This window comes from Tetrao urogallus (assembly GCF_951394365.1).
Source record: "Tetrao urogallus genome assembly, chromosome: 3".
Classification (NCBI taxonomy): Eukaryota; Metazoa; Chordata; class Aves; order Galliformes; family Phasianidae; genus Tetrao; species Tetrao urogallus.
Window position 1 is genome coordinate 12,777,163 of NC_136815.1, and position 26,128 is coordinate 12,803,290.

The following is a 26,128-nucleotide window of genomic DNA, read 5'->3' on the forward strand; positions in this document are numbered from 1 at the left end:
CCAATTATGAAACTACGCACAATTTTTTTTTTCTGAATTGTATTTGCTGTTGATGAAAAGAAGCCAATGTGCAGATGCAAGTACAGTAGGTCACTTGTTGTCCAACAGAGGTTTAGCTCACCAGCCTACGAACAGTCACTGTTAATGTTAACTCCACCAGTGTTGAGGTAGAAGAGAGAACTCTGAGATATTATGAAACTTTCCATGTTTTGCATAAGGTTTTGGTTGTTGTAAGGGAAAAGAATCTTATTTTATTACCTAGTGAAACTCCCTTTCTGTTTAAAAAGAGTCTTTAGAAGAAAAAAAACAAAACACAGTTATTGGAAATGTAATACTATTTCATGATGTCTGTAGGCCAAAATTCATATCTGGGGTAAGCCAGTACTAAACCTGTAAGTTAGGAGGGAAAAAGGAAGTTCACTGTTAAAGGTGAAATTTCTGCTGAAAAAAAGCTAAACCAACTCCTTTTACATAGTAATTCCCATTGTCTTAATTCTTGTAGTAGATTAACAGTGTCTCCAAAGTGGCTAACATGGGTTCTGTTCTTCAAAAGCAAGACTGAAAATCAAGGGAACTGAGAATCACACCAAAAAATTCTCTCTTCATTTGTGCAGGGAAGTTTGCAGTTTACATCAGGTCAGAGCAATGCTGGAGTACTTTTTCCACCACAGAAAAGGAATAAACCACACCAAGCAGCTGGTGCAGTAAAGAGGCAGAAGACAGACTGCTTAGCAGCTCATCAAGTCCTGCACTGGGATTCCCACTGACAAGGGAAAAGCAGGATTGTTAAGAAAACATTTCATGATTTCAGTCAACCTAAAGACATCATGCTAATGCTAGGGATGACCAAGTCCACAAGGACTTTGTTGTTGGAGTATTCTGCAATGAAAGCAAAGATTTGCCATATCTTGTCTCCTTTTGGCAAGCAGATGAAGTTCTGGCAGTGACACAATGCAGCTCCCCAAATCACATTTTCCTTCATTAAGAGAAGCCCCTAATTAGCCAAGAGGACTGAATTCACTCCTGGACAAAAGGATATATGTTAGATGCAGCCTGCTGCCCACTACTCTATTCTAAAAAAGATTTTGATGCTACTGAAATGTTCTGCCCAGCATTTAACTACAATTACTGATATTCACTTCATGCAAGTAGATTCCAAAACCCGTGATGGCTCAGTTAGATCTCCTGAGGCTCGTGTTGTTTCCATGAACACACAATGCAATCTTAAGATGTGCTTCTCAGGAGGAGAACTGCCATTGTAATTCTGCAAGGCAATACTCCCAGTATAGTTAGATTACCAGGGCTTTAGGGTAGACCCAACCTATTGGAAAGAGGTCAGTAAAAAAATTGGGAACTACTCATTTAGGCTAACAAAATACAATCCCTGGAGAAGGAAACTTTGGGACAATTACAGATGCATCAGCTCAGCTCACCAGCTTTTAGCTGTAGCACATGATGCACACAGACTAAACTGAGGAAGGCACAGGATAAGAAATTCCAGGCACCAAATCATGCATTGATCAGGAAAGTAGGGTGACTGCTACACATGATGTTGTCAAGGACAACATGCCACTAATCCATTTTTCATGTTGATGGCAGAGATGAATATTTTCAAATTCACAAATATTTGATCTCTTCCAACTTCTGTTGAATCATCGTGTTACTAACACAGCTGTCTTACTGAATTTTCTTTGATTTTTTTTAGAGTGGATTTTTGCTAAAGACTGAGTGGTGAAAGAAAAGCATCCAAGATGTTGACCGTTATGTTCTTACCAGGTGCCTGAATAAAGTTTCTACATTTCCTCAGAAGACAACAGACCTTTCTGTTATAGTTTTTAACTACATACGATCAAAAATTAAGACAATCACTTAGGGAGACATGTTTGAAACTTACTTACATGTCTATTTTCAAGCACTACAGTAGTGGCATTCATCACACATTTAGCTCCGATTCTTCTCTATTTATGGACAAGTTATGAAAGCAGTTTGTCAGCAACTTTTTTTGAGTGTTCACATTACTAAATACACACATTCTGAATGCACTCTAATGTAATTATCAAATTCAGCAGCTAGCTGATAAAACCACTAAAGGAAAATACCAACCTGCCTCAGTGTTTTCATGCTGTAATTGAAAACAGATGGCAGCTTGTGTAATTTATGCTTTTCTACAACCAGTAACATGTTGGGATAAGATAAGAATTCTTAGACTGAATTGCATCTGCTTCAACAATACCATATGTTAGTGCACAATATAAATATTTATCCGAATCTACTTCATCTTCTCGTTTAAAGCTCAGTCACATGAGATAGTAGAAGTACCCTTTGGATACCTTAAATTAGCTGTGAAGCTGTGAAGCATCTTCCTGGTGCTTAAAGGGTTAGAGCCACGGCAACAAACACCAAAGTATTCTTCCTCTCCTAGGTTTCATGGAGAGGTTTAAATTGGAGGCAAGTTCATTGTACCTTCCTTACAGAAGTCTTTAACTTCAAGCTCCAACCAGGCTGCTTTCAGGAGTTACGAAGAATTTTCTCACTTGTGATATCCATTCTCTCTCACTTTTCCCACTATTCTGAAAAACACTGGAGATTGGCCACAGCCAGAGATGGTTTTATTTTTTTCCCAGGGGGAATAAACAGTGACAATTTTTAGAATTTTTGGACTGGCTATCTTGTCAAATAGCTGAGCCATCACCTTTTCAGTTTGAGGTCAGGCTGGCAAGAGCCATGGAGCGGGTTTTGCGTTTCTCTGACAGCCCAGAGTTCATTCAACATGCTGAGAATTCCACAGTTCAAATTTCTTGTTGTTGCAGGAATAGAAGACATTGGCAGTTCCTCTGATGCCACATGCTTTTCACTCATCTCTAAGCTGGCACTTCATAACGTGTAACTTTTAGTTCTTTTTGTTGCAGGCCTGTAATATGAGGGCTGCTCTGAAAGTAATGCCTATTTCATTGTATTGGTCCACGACATCAGAGGCAGATGTTGACAGTATGGCAATAGAGGCTGAACCTTCAGCCCAGTGTTCCATTACATTTTGTTGTGTCACATGGCAGCACAAGGGCAAGTTGAAAAAATGGCATCTGACATGGAAGAGCATATGAAGCAAAGGGATTTCACTGAATCCCTCCATGTGGAAAAAAAAGAGCACCCACTGACATTTATCAATGTTTGCTGGACATCCGTGGAGACCAAACAGTGGACGTGAGCACAGTGGTGCAGTGGTGCAGGTGGGGGTGAGTTTCAGCACTGGTGGCAGCAACAGTGAGTTACCTCCGCTGGTGCAGACTTCTACGAGTGCAGCATGCAGACTGCATCGTTGGTGAAAATGCACAACGGTGGTGACTATATTGAAAAATAGAGTTTTGTAGCTGAGAATTTACTCCACCAAACAGTGTTCTTTTTGCATCTGTTGTCATTTCCATGGAAATAAACGGAAGGCATTACTTTCGGAGCAACCTGTGAATTTTTTGACCACGGCAGTATCTGGATTCTAAAAGCTAATCAGACAGTGCCTATCTGAGTAATGGACTTGATGGCCCCAACAGACCCTGACAGCAATTACATTCCACGAAGCAGTGGTTACTCAATAGCAGTTGAGATTTGGCTCTTAGCCTGCCCATGAATTCATTTGAAAACTCGGCCTTGAAATAATCATTTGAGAATGTAAAAGACCATGGCCCAGACTGAAATTTATGAGAATGACCTCCTCACTCTGCCAGCTTTTAAAGATCAGCAGCAGACTGAAATGATCCTGGCCGTGTTCTGAAACCCCCCAAGCAGAAGCACTATTGGTGACCAACTAATACATACACCCCAAAACCTCCTTCTATTAACTGAAAGGAAGAACTAGAGTAGGGTAAAAAGGATTTAGTGGCCATTGGTAATGTATGTGATACAAAGACCTTACATGTAACACCTATAAACATTATTTGTTTATAATCAATCTAAGCAGTTAGATATTCTTCAGCATTCTGCAAAGGTTAGAATGGGTCAGTGATTTCTCCAGCCAAAAGGACAAACAGACCATCAGCAAAGTTAACAGTAAACCTGTCTTTTTCCTAGGCCTCCCACCACACTTGGTCTGCTGCACAGCTCACACTCTGCAGCAGTGATGGCACACCAAATAACAACGTGTAACGTACAACTTCAGCCATCGGTTTGAAGTCAAGCCTTTTCAAAAATAGCTTTTCAAAAATACTTGAACCTTAAAACCATAGATTAGCTTAAAGAATAAAAGTGAGAAAAGGGGGACAAGAGTTCTCCTCACAACAACTGGCAATATTTAGCAGAGACCTGAATTTTGCAGCCAGCCAATCAGGAACATTAAAGCAACCTCGGAACCCCTGCTGTTCCTGTCTTCCCTTCTCAGTCTGCTGACGACAGCAGACAGTAAGACAGAGCTACAAATAACTTGGACGTGTGCATTGCAACACTGATTCTTTTCATAGCCCCGCATCGCCTCCAGCTTCTGCTCACTAATGCGCTTACAGCCGTTACGCTCCTCCAACGCTGCCACAGGCAACTGCACTTCAACAGATCAGGTCTAAAAACACTTTTATAAAGATAATTGACAACATATTTATTAAATTATTTGCACTGCTTCAAACTTGTAACCACAAGCTGTAAATGGCAGTCCACTTTATGGGCCCAGAAGAAGCCTGTAAAGGCTTAACATCAAGAAGCTAATATCTGCTCACACCTCTTCAGTAGGCTGTGCTTGTACTTTTCTGAGTTAAACTGCCCTAACAGTGACCCTGAAGAGGCTGTTGCTGTAACGTGGTGCTGACTGCTTCCACACCAGCACATGTATGCATAATGGCTCCCTTCCAACTCAGGATATTCTGTGATTCTATTTTCGGGTGGTCCTGTATGGAGCCAGGAATTGGACTTGATGACCCTTATGGGTCCCTTCCAACTTGGAATATTCTGTGATTTGATGATTCAGTGGTTATGGAGACCCAGGCATCCCGGCCACCCTGCCCAATGGGGAACACAAGATCATTGCATGTGGCCAAGTGTTCCAACCCAATCTCATTGAAATTTCTGCTGATACTTTCCATTCACAGAGCTCTGGAACAGGCCGGGATCCCAGCCAAGCCCAGACTGAAAGCAGGACACCACAGAGTCCTTCAGGTAGATTAATCCTGGAACAGTTACTGCTTTATATAACCTACAGTGAATTTTAAAGTGCACAAAGTGAGATGCTACAATGAGATGGCAGGCAGCAGTCCTCTTGGAACAATTTGTCCAGCATAATGCAAAGACAGGCATATAATGCTATCCAAGAGAGATAAGTAAAAAATCACAAGCTTTACAAACAAAGATGCTTCCAGAAATGATTACACTGGATTCATCTCCTTCGGAGGAAAAACCCTGCTGCTACTGCCAAAAACTTTTCTACAAACTGCAACGCCAAGACTTGGCTCTTCTTCAAATTCTTGCCCTTTCATCACAGCCAACTTTCCGTGTTAGAGCTTCTTTGGTGCCATGCAGGACTGGCAGACAAAAGCCTCCTACTCCGGGCCACCAGGAGTTACTATGCCCAACAGCCTGTCTTCACAGTGCCCCAGCTGCAGCTCCCACCCAAAGGAAGTTTTATGTTCAAGGAACTGTCATGGTCATATGACTCCTTTAAATCTGCCATATTGAAGAGTGCTATAAACAGATGGATTAAGAGACATATATTTAAAAAAAGCAGATACTGAAATATAATTTACATATCTACTGCAACACTTAAACACTTTAAAAAAAAAAAAAACACCTTATTTTCAAAGGAAACTGGCATATCCTTGTCTGGGGCTAAAGGCATTTTAAAAAATGCAACATCAACTTTGGTGCCTTCTAATACATAGCCAGAATGTTCCACTCACAATTCTGTTCTCACAAAGTGTTTTATACAAAGATAGCACCTTTGCAAATAATCAAATCTACCCTTCATGCAAAATCGGGGTGATATACTCCAGTTTTACTGTCTAAAATACAATTTACTCCCACCAGGACAGGCAGTCTTCTACATTCTTATGTTGTGAGTGGATCAGGTAAACAGCTAAAATCCCATCAGGGACTGCACAAAGAGTGGGCTGGAGCAGGTTCAAAGAAGAGCAACAATGCTTGTGAAGGACTTGGAGAATACGCCCTATGAGGAGAGACTGAAGGAACTGAGGCTGTTCAGTCTGGGGAAAAGGAGGCTGAGGGGAGACCTTATTGCTCTCTTCCAATATCTGAAAGGTGCTTACAGTGAGAGCGGGCTTGGTCTCTTCTCACTGGTGACAGGTGACAGGACGAGGGGAAATGGCCTCAAGTTGTGCCAGGGTAAGTCTAGGTTGTCAAGCACTGGAATAGGCTCTCCAGGAAGGTGGTTGAGTCACCATCCTTGGATGTGTTTAAAAACTGTTTGGATGTGGTGCTTAGGGACATGATTTAGTGGAGGGCTGTTAGTTAGGTTAGCACGGTTAAGTTGTGGTTGGACTCGATGATCTTTAAGGTCTTTTCCAAACTGAGTGATTCTGTGATTCTATGGTTTGTCAAATAAAACCAATTCCAGAGGTGCAATACACAAACAAAATCTGGCTTAACTCAAATGTCCAACTACTACATAGTTACAGGGCTGTCAGCACAAAATCAAAAGCAAAAACAAACCCAAAGCCCACTACACAGAATCATAGAATCATCAAGGTTAGAGAAGATCTCCAAGATGATCCAGTCCAATCATTCACCTATCACTAATATTTTCCTGCTAAACCACATCCCTTAGTACAACATCTAAATGTTTCTTGAACACTTCCGAAGTGCAGTAAATATATTCAGTGCTCAATGTAGCTCTAAGCTGCAAAGTTCAGAAGCAAAATCTCTATACCTAAGGCACCATAGTGTTATTTTTATGAGTCAAGTTTCACAACAGACCTAATCTAGTGCTGGCTTCTAAATTCTGAGCCTAGAAGATGATGCAAATTACTAATATTCCCAATTTCAGAAACTAGAACACACATGAATACATTTACCATTTTTAAATTTAAGCCCTGTATATTTTAGACAAGATTACTTTTCAAAAACAGTATCCTTCATATGAAAATTGTAAATGCGTGTTTAATTTATGTATTTTATAAAACATATTGAAAAATCCAGTTCCCTTACAAATCAAGCTGTTTGCCAGCAGAATGTGTCAGGTGCTGCCTGTACCAACAGGCTCTGCAGCCTCCAAAGGTTTTCGCTGCCCTTATTCAAGAGAAGTGAAAGCTTCAAAGACAGAACATTCTTGCAAGTTTCATAAAAAATCAGCACCCAAAGGGGAGAAACCCCTATTGTACATTGCTTGCAGAGATGCTATGGTGCGTCCTGCATTGTGCAATGGGCAGATCAGGAAGCATATGCCAAATGGGTGGGAATACATGAGTGAGTGAGATGGATTAGAAGGCAGGATAAAATTAAGGGGAGACTGAGCTACTCATGGAGTACATGTGAAACCTTAGTTTTTAGTTTTATGATATAAGAAAACATCAAAAACATCATGTAAGCTGCTCACTGCAGCCTGGACACTGGAGTAGGTGTTGCAATTATTTTCATAGAATCAGAGAATCCATAGATTTGAAAGGGATACTTACAAGTCAGCTAGTCCAACTCTCCTGCAATGAACAGGGACATCCACAGCTAGATCAGGTTGCTCAGAGCCTGGTCCAGCCTGACCTTGAATGCCTCCAGGGACAGGGCTTCCATTTCATCTCTGGGCAACCTGTTCCAGTGCTTCACCACCCTCACTGTAAAAGACATTTCCCTTATATCCAACCTAAATCTCATCTATTTTAGATTGAAACAAATTCCCTTTGTCTTCTCACCACAGACCCCAATAAAAGGTCTGTCCTCTTCTTTCTTGTATTTCTGGCTCCATCTTTGTATACAGGAAAATAAGTAAAAGGCAGGGAGACTAGAATCTGTCCAGAGGTGGAAAGAGGTGAAAATAAAAAAAGCAAAGAAGAAACAAAAAAAAAGAAAAGAAGATCAAGAAAGCTACTTGGAAAGAAGAGTTGAGTTTCACAGGGAGAAGTACTTGAAGACTTTCCACTTCTGGAGTTTTTCAGTGCCAGGTTGGATGGGACATTTGGAAAATCCTGTTCCATTGGAAGTTATCCCTGCCCACTGCAGTGGGGTTGGAACTAGCTGATCTTAGAGACCCATCCAAACCAAACCATTCTGTGATTCTATGAAGAACCTCAAGGACAGAAAAAATGAAGTATGAAGAGGGCAAAAGGCAACTGAATTAAATGATTATCAACACTTAAATCTGAAAGGCACTCAGCCCAGGAAACAAGAATACCTCCTACTGTCCAAATACAAGCAGCCCAAGACCTTCACCAAGAAGCCCAAACACCACAGTAAAGCATCCCTCTTTGAGCACACACCTTCATGCCGGCTGCAGCTGCCGGCCCGCTGGGGTCCACAGCCTGGATGTGGCACGGCTTGCTGCCCCGCACCACAAAGCCCCAGCCAACTGCATCGCCAACGATCTTGAAAGAGAAAAGAAGGAGGTGAGCACTGCTAGCACTCTGATACATCTAAATTCAGGACAACTCCTTTTTATTGGACACTGTATGATAATACTTTATCAAAAACTGTGTACAGTCTCTTATACAAGATATGGGAAAGGCACTATGCCTTTTGCTTTCAACAAACTTTTCCTTTGTTGAACCAGGAGGCCGCAAAATGCTGTGCTTTCCAATGACTGACCAGGTACAAAACTGTCTTTTTGCAAAGACTTTCTCTAATACTGAATCAAAATTCCTTTCCCATCACAGTCTGAAAAAAAAACTTCAGTTTGGGTAGTTAATCTTGGGTAGTTAACCTACAGTGGATGTAGTACCAGGATCACAAAGTTTAGACGAGTTTGCGTAATACAAATATTAGTGTCTTTATGTAATTTCACAACCCATTTAAGTCAGCAGTACTACAATGACATAAAGACAGGATAAACAAGTACAGAATCAGTCCTGAAATGTGTGGCAGTACTGATAACACATTTCAGGACTTAAAAGTACAAACCTTAGCAAGTGCAAATAACCACTAATTATCCCTTCAGAAAATGTCTGTTTGGATTACCTCAGGCATACAATGCACAGAAAAAAGACCAGAGACATACTGTAAAAGTTTTCCTGACGTATGGAGCTCCAGGCATCAAAAGCTCATCAGCAGTCACCGGTCTCTTTAATACTGTAGGGATACATAAACAAATATTCAATATAAACATTCATCTGGAGCTTCTCCTAATAAATAAGACACAATGTTGGAGCATAATGCCCTTCTGTCCCACATCCAATACACACTTCAGTTCTTGAAGTCTTACTTGAAATAAGCAGAAGAGCCAAGGAAAAGTCTGCAGAATAACTTTGAGCACTAATTATGAGATCTTTGGAAAACAGGGGGTTCAGGCAACAAACTTTGTTGTCTGCAATCAGCATCCACTGAACACGACCACAAGCATTACAAGCGGCTGCTCCTGTGCCCACTGTTGAAACAAGTGGCCAACCTCCACGGCATGAAGAAGCTTTTCTGATAGGCTCTTTTGCACATTTCATCTGAGTCAGTTTGGAATCCCAGAATTCAGTAACAAGAAAATTCAGACATGTCATACTGCATGCAAGAAAGCTTGGCAATCTGCCTTTCTCTTCCCAAAACAAGAAGTCCTTGTCACTTCCAAATCTCTACTTTTTCCACCAACCTTTTTTCTGGTTTGTTTTGTTTAGGAATGAGAGGGGATTTTCCCTGGCAGAAGACGGGGAATGTTGGCTTTGCTGTGCAGCACTACTGCTGGTTGGTTCAGGAATTAACCCAACAAAGAGATTTCTGCAATTGTAAGCACAGACATCCAGTGCCCTCCTATCCAGACAGAGCCCATTCAGTCTATAGCTGGCTGTGATTTACCAGTACCTTCTGAAAGTGATTCTGCACTACTTCACGGTGCAATAGTGTAATTTTCCCCTAAATAAACTAACTGTAAAGTTATGTCAAACCAAATCAATACAATTCTGCATATCATTCTTATCTGTCTGTACATGCTTTACAAGATGGAAGGCAATGGAAATACCTAAATAGTTCACTGCATTTGCCTATCTTACCTTCCAAATTAGGATTGATTTCCTATAGTAATTAATTTTTTTGATGATGCCTGCCTTTTAAGCCACAGGTCAAAGTTAAAATTTCTCCCAGATTGTATTCTGAGATATTCATGAGTTTCCTAATGATGCTCATGGAAGTAGGAAGAGTTACTCTGTACAAACCAATATGTCATTTTTTTCTTCCCTGTGGATTTTGGCAAGTGGTCATTTAGCCAGTTACAATTTACAAAGCATGTCCATTCATCTTGAAAAGCCTGGATGACCGTCCTCACTCAACAGATCAGCATCAGATAAACCATCCACTCAGGACATGCTGCGTGCTTTCCTTCATTATACCCTCAGAAGACTTGTTTGGTAATTGTTTTCCTATATGACTGGTCAAGTTATGACCTGTTTTTATAAAAGGATCTCCCTGCAATGAACTCATCTGACAAGACGCCTTGCCTTCTATTTATTAACATGCAGTTCAGCAACAAGACCTGATCCTGGGTAGCAGGAAACTGTTGGTGAAAAAGTCATTTTATACTCCAGCAGAGGATTAAGAATTCCTCCGTAACATTTACATCTGCAAGCCTTATGCTAACCTATGTGAGGTGATGTGTGGATCTGTACTTGTGCTACAAGAGGAATTACCCTAAGGCAGATTGTGTTTAAAAAAAGAAAATAATAATGTGTGAAAGGGCAACATCAGCTTCTTTTTCTTCCAGTGTTGTAGAATCAGTTGCATTAAAATAAACTTGTTCTCACTACGCATGGGTTGACACTTCACATATAATTAAGCCATAAGTGAATGGAATAGCTGACATGCTTCAGATATCACAAACGTTTGTGGAGAGCGCATGAATGCTGCTTTATCTGTCCCAGAAATGTTTCCAGGATGTAATTAATGGTGTACTGGGGCCAAAGGGTTCAGACTACCAACACTGTCACAGCCTTTCTGGTAACATACCTGAGAGGTATTTTGCCAAGACATAATGCTGTGGCACTTTGAATAGAGGGACAAACATGTGGGAAGGTGGCACTGAATGCCCAGCAGCAGTTTACTGTTAGCAGAGACTTTAAATGGCAGCACTCCTTTGAAGGCAACACAGATATGCATTTACTGAAGCCTTTCCCTGTGCACAACGCTCCCCACACTGCTTGAGCGGCGATGCAGCAACCAGCCCTTCATTGCATGCTTCTGCCCATGCAACACCCCTGCCTTCCAACTTCCTGTAGGACAGACCAACCTCCAAATGCCTCACACAATGACAGAAATGCCCCCACATCCAAACACACAGTAAGCCCCAAAATGACCTCCTGCCCATCAGTTGTGTGCTTGCCTCCACTCAGAGCAGAACGGGGACGTTCATACTGAATCCAAAATAACAGGGAGCACAAAGGGCAGCATGGGCTTTGAACCTCAGAGCTCCTTCTGAGGGAAACAGGGGGGTTGAAACAATATCTATTGCAGTCTGTTTTCCCCTTCACAGATGTACAATGAGAAACAATTTTAACCAAGCTGTGGAAGAATGGGTGCATTTAACCTTCCTTTGTGGGGTAGGAAATCCTTTCAAAAAGAAAGCAAGCCTTACCACTATTTCTACCTTCCCAAACAGACCTGTGTAAGACCTAAACAAAGGAAAGCATTGCAATGGCATCAGACAGGCACTAACAATGCTTCCTCCAGCTCTAGATGCTGTTGTCTTCTGAGCTGTGTTATTTCATAACAACTCCTGTGGCCACTGGACAGTTAAACACTCCCATGACTTACGCCAAAGGAATGTCTCAAGGAGGAGGTTTGGGTTGGTCCAGGGCTTGGCAGTGCAGAGGCGAAGCTGGCTGTCTGGCTGCATGTCCTTCTAGGAGATAAACTGTAGCTCCAGCCACAATTAAGGGCTTGGTGCTGAGATTACAAGAGGCAGACGTCTGGCTTGCATTCAGCAAGGCTGGGTGATGCTAATAGTCCCCCCTCACATTCATGATGTAGTGAATTTTTAATTTACCCTTGAAAAGATAAAGTTAGACTAGATGCTGAGCATTCCTCACATCCCCTTCTCCCAAACAGATGCCTGTACCCATCTCCTGTGCATCAAAAGCTGATGTCAGTGCTCACCGGATTTGGGGTTGCAGAGCACCGGGGGGCTGCTGCTGAGCGTGGGGCTGCTGCTGAAGTACCCACTGCTGCCGCAGCTGCTCATGCTGCTCCTCCGCACCGCCGACACGATCTTTATCTCCTTGGTGGGGCTCACTGCAAAAACGGAGGGGGAAAGGGAACCAGTGTCAATTACTGAACACAGTTCTTTGGATTCTTTAAACCACCAGCAGTAAGCCGTGCTTTCACCTTCTTAAGGGGTAAACATGTTACACGTAAAAGGGTCACTGCATGAATATTGTAATACCTCAGCTAATACAATGGCCAAACTGCTCCCACTGCAGGATCTTCTAGGAGGCATTTCAATATAGGGAAAAAGTTATTCCATTTCCCACTTATTCTTTCAGTTCCTGCTTGATATTTCTGTGCAGCAAACACAAACACTGCTGGCCTCTTTCCCCTTATCTTTCTCAAAATCAGCATTGAATACACAGGGCAAATTACTTTGGGCTTGCGGTGATTTTAACGCATTCTGTTTGCTCACAGACACTGATTTTTGATCAACAACTGAGGTGCTATTGATACCAGAGCAAAAGCTACGCCAAGAGCTAAAGATTGGGTAAATTGAGACAATCCCTGCAAACAGGGATACATGACTGTTTTTAGGTTAACAGTGAAACCCCTCACACAGAAAGGGTGCTGGAGGACGTTTAACACCCCATGCAGTCACTCTACAGAGAGCAGTGCAGCTAATGAGTCACCTGACAGAAAACTGGTGTGTTTTCTGTTGTCATGGTTCTGCTTGCGCAGGCAAAAGGGGCTGTCGTGGCTTTCTGGCACCAGGCGAGACTTCTCGGTGAGCAGCTCCATCAGCCGCCGCCGGCGGCGGAAATTCATCCTGCACTGGTAGAGCAAATTGCTGTCCATAAAATGGTGCTTGTTGGACACTGGAAAAAGAAAAGGATAGAGGTGTTTGGTGGGACTGAAATCCAAGCACAGCCGTCTGCAGTGAGCCTTGGACACTCGTATCCAAACATCCTGTCCCTCTCCTGTCCCTGCTGTAGGCTCAGAAGAGGAGCACGTCAACCCTGTATGCCATAAAGTGCTGCTGGTCCCTAGAGCAGACTTAGCTCCCTCACTTAGATCTGTGCCAATGCCTCAGTCTTGGAAAGACACTGCCTGTGTCTTTCAGAGCCACGGGCAGTAGAAAAGCGAGACCTGTGCATTTCCTCTGTCTCAGCCACCATGGACACGGTGTCCCAGACGCTTCCTGCATTTCACTTCCTCTCCTTTGCCCGGATACGCGAGGTTTGGGAACAGGCACTCGGCCAAAAATCATTTCTAACATAATGAACAGAAGTCTTAATGACAACCTGTTTTGACACCAAGAGCAAATCCCAGGCTGCTGGCGAGCACAGCGTGCCTGCAGCCTGCAGCAGCAGCAAAACGTCTGCGCAGTTGCTGGTGCTGAAGCTGCCTCTTAATAGCGGTGTGAAATGCAGCAGCTGGACGGAGCTGGTCCAGGTCCCAACGTGCACTGCCTGCTTCAGTGCTGAATTGTGGAAAAGCTCCCCTGAGCACTCCCTGCATTACTGCTGCAGGATCCCACACAGCTGCTGTAGAGGTTTTGCCTGCATTTTCTCCACCTTCATTCAGCTCCTCGTTCCACAGAAATGACTTCCCACAGTCGACCTTTTCCATGAAGGATCTAGACCATGGGTGTCAACCTTCTAGCTTGCCTGGGCCACACTGAGTGAAGAGGAATTGTTTTGGGCCACATATACAATCTATAATATAGTCAATGTATATCATTTAAAAAACATATATTTTTAGATATTTTTATTAAAACATAAAAAAAAGAAGGCAACAAAAACATAATGCTAGAGACATTTTGACTCTGTTTCTGTGAAACCAATGCATTAGTATCTGGATTGATAGTAGTAGTCACAATTCTTAGTGAGTTCTGAAGGTGTTCATCAGAGATTTTTGACCTAATTTTACTCTTCCTATTCTTCACCCTTGAAAACAGTTTCTCACAAATGTATATACAGCCAAAAGCGGTGTTGTGAATAATGAGTGATTGTGAAGTGAGGGATATCTTCCTCTGGTAAGAGAGGGCTTATAAAAGTCTGGTGAAGAGACATCATCATTTTTTTCTCTAAGTTGAATGTCTGATTGCAATTCATAGAATCATAGAATCATAGAATCGCAAGGTTGGAAACAACTTGCAAGATCATCTAGTCTAACCACCGATTCTGTGTGTACCATTTGAAAATTCACAGGTAATGTATTTTTGTTGACTGAAAATGCATTGAATGCATCCCTGGAGGCATTCAAGGCCAGGCTGGATGTGGCTCTGAGCAGCCTAGTGATTGGTGACCCTGCACACAGCATAGGGGTTGAAACTCGATGATCACTGTGGTCCTTTTTAACCCAGGCCATTCTATGATTCTATGATGATTCTATGAAATGGAGTTGCAAATATACAAAAACAATAATGTATCCTGAAATTCCTTTACCAGATTGGAAAGCACAGCTGCCTATTTTTTGCAGCACCAAGTGTTTAGCCAGTGTATAAAAATGCATAAAATTATTTGCCATACAGTGAGCTTGTCATGATTTGAGTTTCATTTTGAACACCGTTATGGTTTGAAAGTTGGCACAGATAAATTTATTTTCACTTTGAAAACACAAATTTAAGTCGTTTGAACAGGCAGTCAAATCCACCAAAAATGCTAAATCTGTGAGCTAGCTTTCATCTTCAAGTTCTGGTGTAAATTTTCCTTTTGATTCCATAAATGACTTGATTTCATGTAGCAAATCATAAAATCTTTTTGGCATTTTACCCCAACTTAGCCAACTTACTGCACAGAAAAGTCAATTAAGTCCCTAAAATCAGCATCCATACTCGTAAGGAACTCCTAGAACTAGCAGACACACTAATCAAATACATAATAATGTTAAAAGCTGATGATCTTGTGGGGCTGCATTACTAGCTCTCCAGGCCCACATGTAGCCCATAGGCTGTGAGTTGGACACACCTCATCTAGATTCTGGATTTACCCAGTTTATAAACCACATCTGATCACTGCACTGATCACAGAATCACAGAATCATAGAATCAAATACCTGGGTTTCAGGTATTTATTTACATGGAATGCATAAACAACAACATAGGTATACGCTCGGAGGTCAGCCATGCCTGACACTTGCAGAAGAAGACTCAGCCATTTGGCCTCAGCCTCTGCCAGACACTATGCTGTCAATTTGCTCTCAGATCTGCCTAGCACCTGGGCTCCAAAGGCAGCAAAACCCAGGATGCTGCACCAGAGGTCCAGCCCACAGCTCTCAGCTGTTTCCTGAGCTCATCCTTTCTTTTATACTCCTCAGCATGTTCCTTCTTCCATTCATCCCTTCTCAATACCTTAAGATTTTGTTCCTGGAGCTCCATGTACGTTAGAGCCTTGGAAAAAGGGCTGTATTTAGACATGCACCGCCAGTACATCATCTGACACTTGTGAGCTGCAGGAACAGCCTCAAAGAGCAAACAGCCCAGACGTCTACAGCAGCTTCTGGTCTCAGAGACCATGTTCATGCCAGGGAAGCAAAGTAAGCTATCGTGACTCAGACAGGAAAGAGCCCAAACCTTGCTGTGGCGCTCAGGGCTCAGCCCTCCATATGGACACAGAAGCTGCCATATGGGGTCAGACTGTAAGTCCATCTTGCAGAGAAGCCTAGAGGAGCTTGTCTCTTGCTTCCTGCGCCAATGCCAGAGACAGGACACTGCACAGATGGACGCTGTGCCTTTGGGACACAAAGAATTATCAGGACACGGGAGCTTTCCAAATAGCATGTGCTCGTGTCCAAGCTGCCATAGTGACCTTCTGCCCAAGTCCCACAGTGTGCCATAGGCTGCCTGGCAGTTTGCACATAGCTCTTTGCAATGTTGCTTTTGCTCCTCTTGTGAAGCTCTACCTTTGTTTCAGGAGTAAAGACAAAAGGATGTGCCAGGCAGCCAAACTGTGATGTTTTAAGCACTATGTACACAACAGAATGGAGTACCTACCCCGGCTCATTCCTTCTGAGACATCAGAACAGCCAGTGCCACATGGCTTTACTGGGCTTCATTTCAAGGCTGAAACTGCTGTTTCCTCAAATCAGCCATTTGTATCCTCTGGGGGCCACACAGCTTCACTAAGTCCATTTACCCCTAGAAGCAATTGATTTCTGCATTCTGACACCTTAATTAATTATTGCAGGCACACACTGCTGCTGTGCTCCTTGCTTTGGACACACATAGCACACAATACTATAAAACAGCACTTATGGACAATCACTATTTTTGAAGAATGGAAATAGGGGAGGAGAGATTTGGAGACTTGCCTACATCCACAAAAGGATTTGCTGGCAGAAGCAGAGTTAATAAGAAGGTCCTCCCAGCCAACACTCTCACTTTCAGACCACTGACACAACAAGTAAAACTATTCTAGTAATATAAGGCCGCAGCATTAGAATAACTCAAGGCAAATTTTCAAAAACCACGTTTTTTTAATTTTCTCATATTGACACCTCAAAGAGTTGCCCGAAACTTTAAAAAACAAGTGTCACACAGTCAGCCTGAGACTGGGTTCATAATAGTTAATGAAAGGGGGCCCTACAAATACTCACCTGGAAGCACAATTACTGCTACCAGCTGTCTGCCATCTGACAACTATCAGCATGGTTTCTGGATCATTTTAAATATTATGACACCACTGCTCCTAAGTAAAACAGTTCAATTCTGTTTGTGCCATTCACTGAAGTGCTCGACAGTCTTCAGAAATTACGATAACTGGAGACCAAAACACACTTGTGTTGCAGACATAATAAAGCACTCAAATTCGAGAATATTTATTGACCATGAAATTACATAACAGAGTCTATTTTATGCTGTGACACTGGAGCATATCTTGGAATAACAATACCTGTTTTGACTCAAATACTGTAACATCACATACTTAGAATAGTGAAGCTTAGGTCTTACACCGGCATAATTCATTCCTCCTGTAACTACTTTGCTCCACAGAAGGGTGAATTTTCATGCGATAAATGAAGGTAAGTAGAAAAGATGAGAACAATTACTCTGTGTTGTAGTATATTTGTATGTAATTTGCATGACAAATGTTTTGTAGCCCCAGTGCTTATGACAAGTAATATCAGTGTGGAGCGCTCATTGATTTTCATAGTTTAATTTTTCATTTCTACTGATAGTTCACATTTCATATGAGAATGTTGGAACAACAGCTTGCAGCCTCATTTTGAGCAAATGATGCATTTGTATAGCACTATGTAACTATGCACGTTCCTTAACTAAAAGGTAATACTTAAATCTTAAAAAATAAACAGGCATACTTAACTCAAACCTTGTACCTTCAACATCAAATAAAATATCTTACCAAAATTTATTGGTGTGACCCATGGGACTTCTGTATGTGTGTGAATTGCCAGCTTTCTGACTTATTCACGAGGAGGGGGAGGCAGGCAGCAGTGCTGTCTCTGAAGTGCTCCTGGATGGACACGCATGCCCTCGCCTTAGGGGAAAGCAGCTGGCACAAGCCCCACGTATGTGAATTCTGGATGCTGAGCACAGAAGGCTGGTTTTGTTGGGCTTGGTACACTCTGGCCAAGAGGCAGCAGAGCAGGCAGGAGTGCTCACTCCCCTGCCACAGCAGCCAGCATTTTGCTGAGATCAGCACAGAAAAGTGGGAGTGGAAACATTTTCAAAGCCGACTGCAGGAAGCTTGGAGGGCTGCACAGACTTGCTCATAAGGGACTTCTTTAAAGGTAATTTTAAGGTTGTTACCTCGAGGGTTGACTCAGAGGCAGCAGCAGATAATGTTACTGAGGCTGACAAGGCTCGTGCTTTAGGCTCCTGTGCCTCTCGTGGAAGCTGCTGCTGCCAGGTAAAGACTGATCTCACTGCTCCTCAGTTAGCTTGCTGCCCTTGACAGCGCAGCACAGAGAAACCCGCACCCACTCTGGTTTGTCTTAAAATATCAGTATCTGGTTTTGTACGTGATGAAGGTGATGTAAAGAGAAAGGTGTGGGGTGATTTCATGTTTTGTTTCATTCCATTTTAATTCATCATTGCTCATGTGTCAACACATTCATGTTACGATGTGCCCTTTATGCAACAGAAATAAATTGTACCAAGGAGTATAAAAAATATATGGTGACTGGCAACCTCCAAAATCATAAAAATGGTCCAAGAGAGCAGGGTATGAACATTAATTCATGGTCACAGCTGGCAAGCTTTGGAGATTCAGTCACAACTCACCAGTCTAATCTCCTGCAGACACAGGGCACAACGTTTCTCCCAGAAGCAGAATTATAAAACTGTCTTCTAATCTCACAAAAATACAGTTTAATCTTCCTTTGAAGCATCCTGCAATGGCTACTTATGAGCAGTTCCCATAACTTTCCATGCCAGGCAATACAGACTTAACTCAAGATTGAACACATTTAGCTTCTAATCCCTGGAATTTGTAACATCTTTGCTGGAAAGTTACATAAGGTCCTTTCAGAAAAGTTTGTAAAGAAGTCTGTGAAGTGATGAAGCAACTCTCAAACATATCATTGATTTGCTTCATCACTTCACAGTGATGAATCGCTTATGATTGCCCCTTAAATTAGGGCTAATTTTTTACTTTTCCTCCAGTTCCCCTTAAAGCTTCTTTATTCTAACTAAAACCCAGATCTTCCAAAATGCCAAAATGCTCATCCTTACAGCATCACTCCCCTTCTTCTGTTTACAGTTGTCCTTTCATACACCTCAGCCCCTAGCAATGGTGACTACAATCACACTGTGCTAAAAGCATAGACTCAGAACGATGCATCTAGGTGCCCTGTGCATCCTCCTTCCCCAGCACTGCATTGTCTCACACCAACAAGCAGTGCTGATATTCTCATTTCCTATAAACTACCCTCTACTGAGTTACGTGAAAATGAACCTCTTCTTGGATAATGTCCAATACTGACCACTTAAATAATAGAGTTCAATCATTTGTATGCTGCCTCATTTATCCATAGTTTTCAAATTTCATCAGCAAAGTTTTTAGATAGCCATTCCATATTTGCATTACCGTTAAGAGAGAAAAATCAGCCTATTTATTTTGGCATTTCTCAGACTGTGAACATCTGATGTTGCAACTTTGGCAGTCCTTGTGCCTGGCTGCTCTACAGCTTCTGTCCAACTATTTGAATTATAAACTGCAATGTCCATGCAAATCTTTATTCAGCTTCTGATTCCAACACAAAATCCAGAGATCTACATAGGGCCCTCATGGCCTTTTCTTCTGCAAGGAGGCTGATACACAGCAGAGATAAAAACATTAGATTTAAGTCAATTGCATGGAACTGAGGAGACTTAAGAAAGTACAAAACCCTATTTTAATAAATGGTGTGATTCATGCCATAAAAATCAAACCATCTTGATAACTGGCTCTTTCCCCAGATCCCTCCCACAACCTCAGTTCTCCATGATTTCAAGGGCTGATAATCCATGCACATCTCCAGCATGGTGATTAACATTTTGTAGCAGCCGAATGCTGCAGTTCCAGCAGACCCCGTGTTGCAGTGCACCCAGCTGCTCTGCTTGTCCCCAGAAACATGAAGTTGTCAGTGACTGTCAGTCCCAGGCCCATGGCTCAACTGGGACAGGGCTCCTTCATGTCGAGCAGGAACTGAAGAGCTGCTCTCCCCAGTGCAATGGAAGACACAGTCAAGCATGTGCTAGTTTGAGTGTGTGCCTGGGCTGGGGCTAAAAGGTTAGAAAAGTTTTGGCAATGTACATGAAGTTCTAAGCACGGATATTTCAGATCTTTTCCTATTTCAGGCCACAAGAAGCACTGAACCCTTCCCAGCAGCACAGAGCACGCTTCCAAGTCCTTTGATATAAGACAGTAATTCCAGTTTATCCTGAAATAGATTTTAGCTTTCCACTGAGACAGTTTGCTCTATTAAAGTGGAGATAAACCTAGCCTGAAGCTGCAAGAGACCGCTCTGGTCCTCCCCCACTACTGGCTGCCTTTCCCATTGCATGTCTCAGAAGACCACATCAGTTTTGATCTCTAAGGATGCACAACTTTCCATCCCAAAATATCCCATCATACTGAAAGCAAACATGGAATGGTATGAAACAACACCAAGCCCTCTGGCAGGCCATGGGGAGGAGTGGGGGCTGCTGATTGCCAAGAGGGAGGTCCTGGCTATGCCCTGCCCCTCCCCTTGGCAAGGGCTCACCTCCAGCCTTGCAGCCTTTGCTTCCTCACTTCCCTCTCCTAAGCAGATGGAGCGTTTAGAAGGGAAGGAAACAAATCAGCTCAGTTTCTATTAGGAGAGCTTTTTATTAGGAGGAAGTTTTTCACACAGGGGGTGGTGAGGCACTGGAACAGGTTGCCCAAGGAGGTTGTTGGATGCCCCATCCCTGGAGGCACTCAAGGCCAGGCTGGATGTAGCTCTGGGCAGCCTGGTCTGGTGGTTGGTGACCCTGCACGCAGCAGGGGGGTTGAAATTATATAATCACTATGGTCCTTTTCAACTTAGGCCATTCTATGATTCTATTTATGATTCTATCTCTTAGCAGAAAAGCAGTGGAGGTGTACATCCACTTTGGCTCGGGGAGCCTTCAGGCTTGGAGGAGGCAATCTGCCCAGCCCCGAGCTCGCTGCCTTAGCCTCACTTGGCTCAGCACTACCAGCATGGCCTCACAGCTGCTCTTGCCCCAGTGCTGCTCATTGGCCTACACCGACGCACATGTGGCAGGGGAGAATAAAGGACACTTCATTCTACACTGGACAATGTTTTTTCCACCTCTCTTCCTGTTTTCCTAAAGCTAATCTGGTTTTTGCAGATCCATTTTAATAAAGGCACCTATTCATATTGGTTTCCTTTTACACATGGATGAATTCCACCTGCTTGGAGCACCCTCCAGTCAAGGCAGAGGCAGCATGATGTCCAGCCAGGCAGCCTTGTGACATTGATTCTCTGCACCACAAAAATACAGCACTTGCATTTCCATCTTTTATCAAAGTACACACACTCTGCAGACTGTAGTTAAGCCCACCTGTGGATGCACTCACCCTGCATTCCCAGCTCCTGGCCCTGCAGCTGTACTACGTGGGATTGCTTTCTCATCTGGATTATGAAGAGTTCACTAGGAGCAGAGAATGGAGCTCAGTTTGAACTGCACCCACTGTAATTATAAAACTGTAAAGCTGATCCTATTGCTGAAATATGGAATCCAGAGAGCTGTTCCAGCTCAGCCCAGCTAAGGGTGAAGGCAGTGAACATGTCAAGCAACTGACAAGTGTCCAGAAAAACAAAGTGATCAAACCATCTGAGCTGCTTCTATGAAATATGGTATAATCATGCAATGAATAAAATATCCAGGCAACTTTTAAGCTGCCTTCAAAACATCAGGATTACAATACATAGGTCTCAAAAATCCCTCAGGGGCTGAAATAGAAGTCTCCAGCTTCTATTAAAGCTGTGTGCTCTGCTCAGTGCATTAGCATCTTATTTTAGCTGCCTTAAAATAGGTATACAAAAAAATGTTTCTATATACATCTGCTCTTTCCAGCAGGTTTGCAGTCTATTTCCAAATCCATGCTCCTTACACTAGAATGGAAAGCTGCTGTTGAATCACACTGATTTCATCAGCCTTTTCAGTTTGTGTATGAGGATTTATCATCTTTAATTTAGCAAGTTTACAGAACATAGCCAACTGCTTTTCTCTGCTTCCAAATAAAGTATGGAAAGTGCAGGCTGTGGCAAGGGAAGCTGAAAAGGCCCATCTGGGTATCTTTTTTGTGTTGCAGCTGTTAAAAACTGAAACCCATCCTCTGACAGAAAGATTGAATTTGGTAGTTAATATGAACAGGCATCTTCATACGTTATTTCTGTAGCATATAGATATGTGGGTGTCTTTTTCAAAGAAACAAACACATTCCTGCTTTAGATAAAGACTGTATAGGCTGAATGCTTTCAGGACTGTACAGAATGAATACAACACCTGCTAGGCTCCAGCTGTTAGATTAACTTGAAAAAATACACAAAAATCCACGTGTTAACTTTGGGGGAAGAAATCTATGGCCAGTTAAGTCAAGGACGTATGAGATGGTTCAGTGGTACTTAGAAATTGCTCACAAAAATTAGTAATTTCAAGAAAAGGGGTTCCAAAGTGAAATCACAAATTAAGAAAGAGGTCTATGTTTCACATACATTGAAAATTTTCAGTAATGAAATAAGAAACGTTGACTAATCATAAGCAATAGAGCATATAGAATAGGTGTGACTTGTTACAATTTACTGAAATTGTAGGTGAACATTTCAGCAAGAGCAAAAGAAATAATAAGTTTTTAGATATCTAATTCACTTTCACAATTTAAGCAACTTTTAACTGCATCATACATCTGGGTGCTAAATGCTGTGATCAACTTGTTAAAGGCAATTTTGCTGAATAAAGATATGCAATCCACACAAAGAATAGAGAAAGTCCAACACATGCTTTAAGACCTCTCCACAGAGACAGAGAGATAGCATATGTCAATATTTACTATTCTCACTAAGTCACTATAAAATGTTTGTTTTCATCTCTGAAAGTAATTTGCACAGTGGAGTATTGCTGATAAAGGATTAATGCTTCAGAGAAGGCAAGCACCTGCTTCTGTGCTAAGCACTATATATGCAGGGCTGGTGAGTCCAATTAAACTTTTTTAACCTAAAAGGTATTGTAACTGGGGGGGAGAGAACATCATGCCAGGGACATCTTAATACATACTTACTATCATTATAGAACCCTAGCACTAATCAGGTGTTTCAAGCAAGGTATCTGCTAGCCAGTCCCTCCAAAAGAGATCTTCCCACCCCTCAGTCATTCAGGAAAGCAAAGACCATGTCTTTTCCAGCACCCATCAAATGTGTTCCTCTGCTGGTCCAGGGCTGGGAAGCTGCATTTAGACCCACTGTTGACTTACAGCAGGTATGGAGTGGCAATGCAAACCACTTCTGCTAAACCATGCTGCAGTCACTGCCTAGGGAAGGTGCTGGGCAGACGTCACATCCAGTGCATCAGAGAGGAAATCACACGAAGCACATGCACTCAAAAGCAAGAAGCAGCTTAGAAAATAGCAACAGCAAAAGAGACAGAATGTGAGTTGGCATGGGAGGATGAGCACTGCTGCTCCACCATGCACCTCTCGCATGCACACGCTGCACAGAGCATCCTGCAGGACAAGCACCCTGTGTCTAAACACCACAAAATACTGAAAAGGGTTTCAAAATGTTTGGTGGCTGCCACAGGGGAAATGTAATTATCCATCTTGTGAAGATGCTAACAATGGATAAGTCCCTCTTATTGTTATTAATCAGATTTTTAAAATGGAAAGTACTTATACTTTGATATTCCAGACCTTAAAGTTTTCTTTATCTGCAAGATAGGCAGATGTTTCTTTACCCTCCCAAGGGTCTGCACCCAGTCAGTCCTGGAAGGAGGACCACAGAGCTTAGTCTGCGTCAGCACTTCTCTGCAGTTGAGGCTATAGGTGCAGAGTAAGTACCACAGAAGATGCCATGACCAACTGGCACAGACCCAAAAACAACGTCAGAAAGAACCCCAAGCATATCCTCTTTCCTCTTTGGACATCTCAGTATCTCTGTTTTCTGTGACTGTGCTGATGGATGCTTGTGGATGCTTGTGCCATGCTCTGCCTGCTCCAGCTCACTCTTGGTTTTTTCTGATCTATCCCAGTGCTGGCAGAGTTTGCCTTTTACTGCATGTGAATTTTGACCACAGCAGTTAATCCATTCCACTGTTTCCCTCTCAAGAAGAATGAGGAAAGTTCCACCTTCCTGGAGGGAATTCTTACCTGTTAACACTGAAAAGCTCCATGTACCTCAGCATACTAGAAGTGGGCTTTCATACAGTTGCCAAACGTGCTCTGTGCCCCTTTTGTCCTTGCTGTCACAAGCACAAAGCCATGTTTATAATTCCTCCCACAATCTTCATTCCTGTATTCTGGCAAAGACCATCAGTGTTCACAAATGCAGAATAATAACTACTGGCAAGTACACTGTCAACACAAGCCATCAAGAAATGTACAGTGCACAATGCCCTGCTACCTATAATGTTTTTATTCCCTGATACCTAGGGGTATCAGTTCGTAGGAAAGGACATCTGGCTCCTATCTGTGAAAACAGCAGTTTGTGGGTTACCATTTGTATGCACCAGTAGAATTCTCAAAGGAAACAATTCAGCACTTGAGCACATTTCATCATTTTCATTTATGAAAGGGGAAATATGTGTAGTGATACATGCCCAAAGAGATCAGGAGGATTATTTTTAAACCAAAATGTCTAATGTTTTTACAGCATTTACACAAGCCCTCTTAAATCCACGTTTTCCTTTTTAAAATTAGCATCGGTGTTTGTTTCCTGCCTGAAACCCGGTTGGTGTCTGAGCAATTAAAGTGAAGGCAAATGCAACAGGAAACTACTTTGACTACAGTACCTCAGCTGCAAAATACAACTTTTCTGAGTAATTGCAATGAACGTCAGGATCAGTAAAAATAAATTGCACAATGCAGTTGTGGCTGGAAAATTACTATGGAGACAGGCAACTTGATACAGCTGTTTCTATTACTTTGTATTGCATTAGGTAAGGTAATAAATACTTAATAAGAATAGTAAATCAAGCTTCATTTTATTCCACATTGTGCATATCAAACAATCCTGTTAGCAAAAGATTACCCTTAGGGCAGAAAAATGTTTCATTCTCCACTCCTGTTCCGTCAAGAGCTGTTCTGCTGACTCTGCCAACAAGCATGCCAATTAGTGTCAAGTAACATTTTGGGACTGCTGACGCAATACACAACAAAAGGAACACAGCGTGGTGAAGTGGACTTGCTGCATTCAGAGACAGAAAATACAATTTTTATTTTGGTAACTGGACTTAGAATTCAGAAAGGTGGAGAAAAGAGAATACCATTCCCCACCATGTTAAGGTTTACATCCCCAGTTGAGAACTGTGAGGTCTCATTTGGAGCTCTGTTTTTAGAGAAAGGAGACACTGTATAAACCTTCAAAAGGCACAGATCACATCCTCTTGCTCAGTTGAATCCCCATCAGCTCAGCAGTTATCTGTCACCAATATTCCTAATGCTACCTAGACAAACAGTTCCTGTGAAATGCAGAGGAGAATGAAATCTGTTTGGAAGCGTGCACAAACCACATCTACTAAAGAGAAATCTCAAGGAAATTACTCAAGTTTATTACACTTCCAGCTTCCTCAGCTGGTCCCACTGAGCTGCCTCTGCCCATAAACAGCTGAGTGAGGAAGACAACAGTACTGCAGGGCGAGTAGGTGACTTCCTTCAACAGTCAGTCAGACAGTTCCTAGAGCCCCCTTGTCATCATCACATCATGACTTGCAGATCTAACAGGATGCTTTGCACATGATGCTGACGTTAGAAGAGGATGGGCAGGCGATAAAACTTCAAATGTGGGCAGGGCAGTCCCACATGATAAGCAAGGCCAGCACTGTCAGAAGTCTCCCCAGAAACCCTGTGCGACAGAGACAAAACCACTTCCCTGCCAATGGCTCAATGAGAGCAATGTTTGATCTGCAATGAGTGTCACATCCTGACTTTCTTAGCTCTGCAAAGATTTCAGTAGAAAAGTGAATCCAGCTTCACACTATGTATCAAGTCCTGACTTTATTTCCTCTGCAAAAATGCCAACAGCAGCGTCAGCCTCACTCTTGTCTTTTTTATTCTTTATCTTTTTCAAGGTGGTTTACCCTTGCATATAATACACTGAAAACACTCCAGTAAAAAATAGGAATTAAATCATTGCCTATAACAAGGAGAGGTGAATACCTTCCCTCTTCGACAAGCCCCAAGCAGTTGGCACC

General features: G+C 42.4%; 1 protein-coding gene across 1 annotated transcript in view; it reads right to left on the reverse strand.

Annotated features, from left to right (window-relative positions):
- DEPTOR (DEP domain containing MTOR interacting protein) overlaps positions 1–26,128 on the reverse strand; it is a gene marked incomplete at both ends in the record, with an annotated part of 69,460 nt that overhangs the window by 8,517 nt on the left and 34,815 nt on the right. Inside the window, 4 exons of the mRNA XM_079533387.1 lie at positions 8,397–8,501; positions 9,131–9,201; positions 12,202–12,336; positions 12,942–13,127. Coding sequence (XP_079389513.1) covers positions 8,397–8,501; positions 9,131–9,201; positions 12,202–12,336; positions 12,942–13,127 — 497 coding nt within the window. The remainder of the gene's footprint in view (positions 1–8,396; positions 8,502–9,130; positions 9,202–12,201; positions 12,337–12,941; positions 13,128–26,128) is intronic.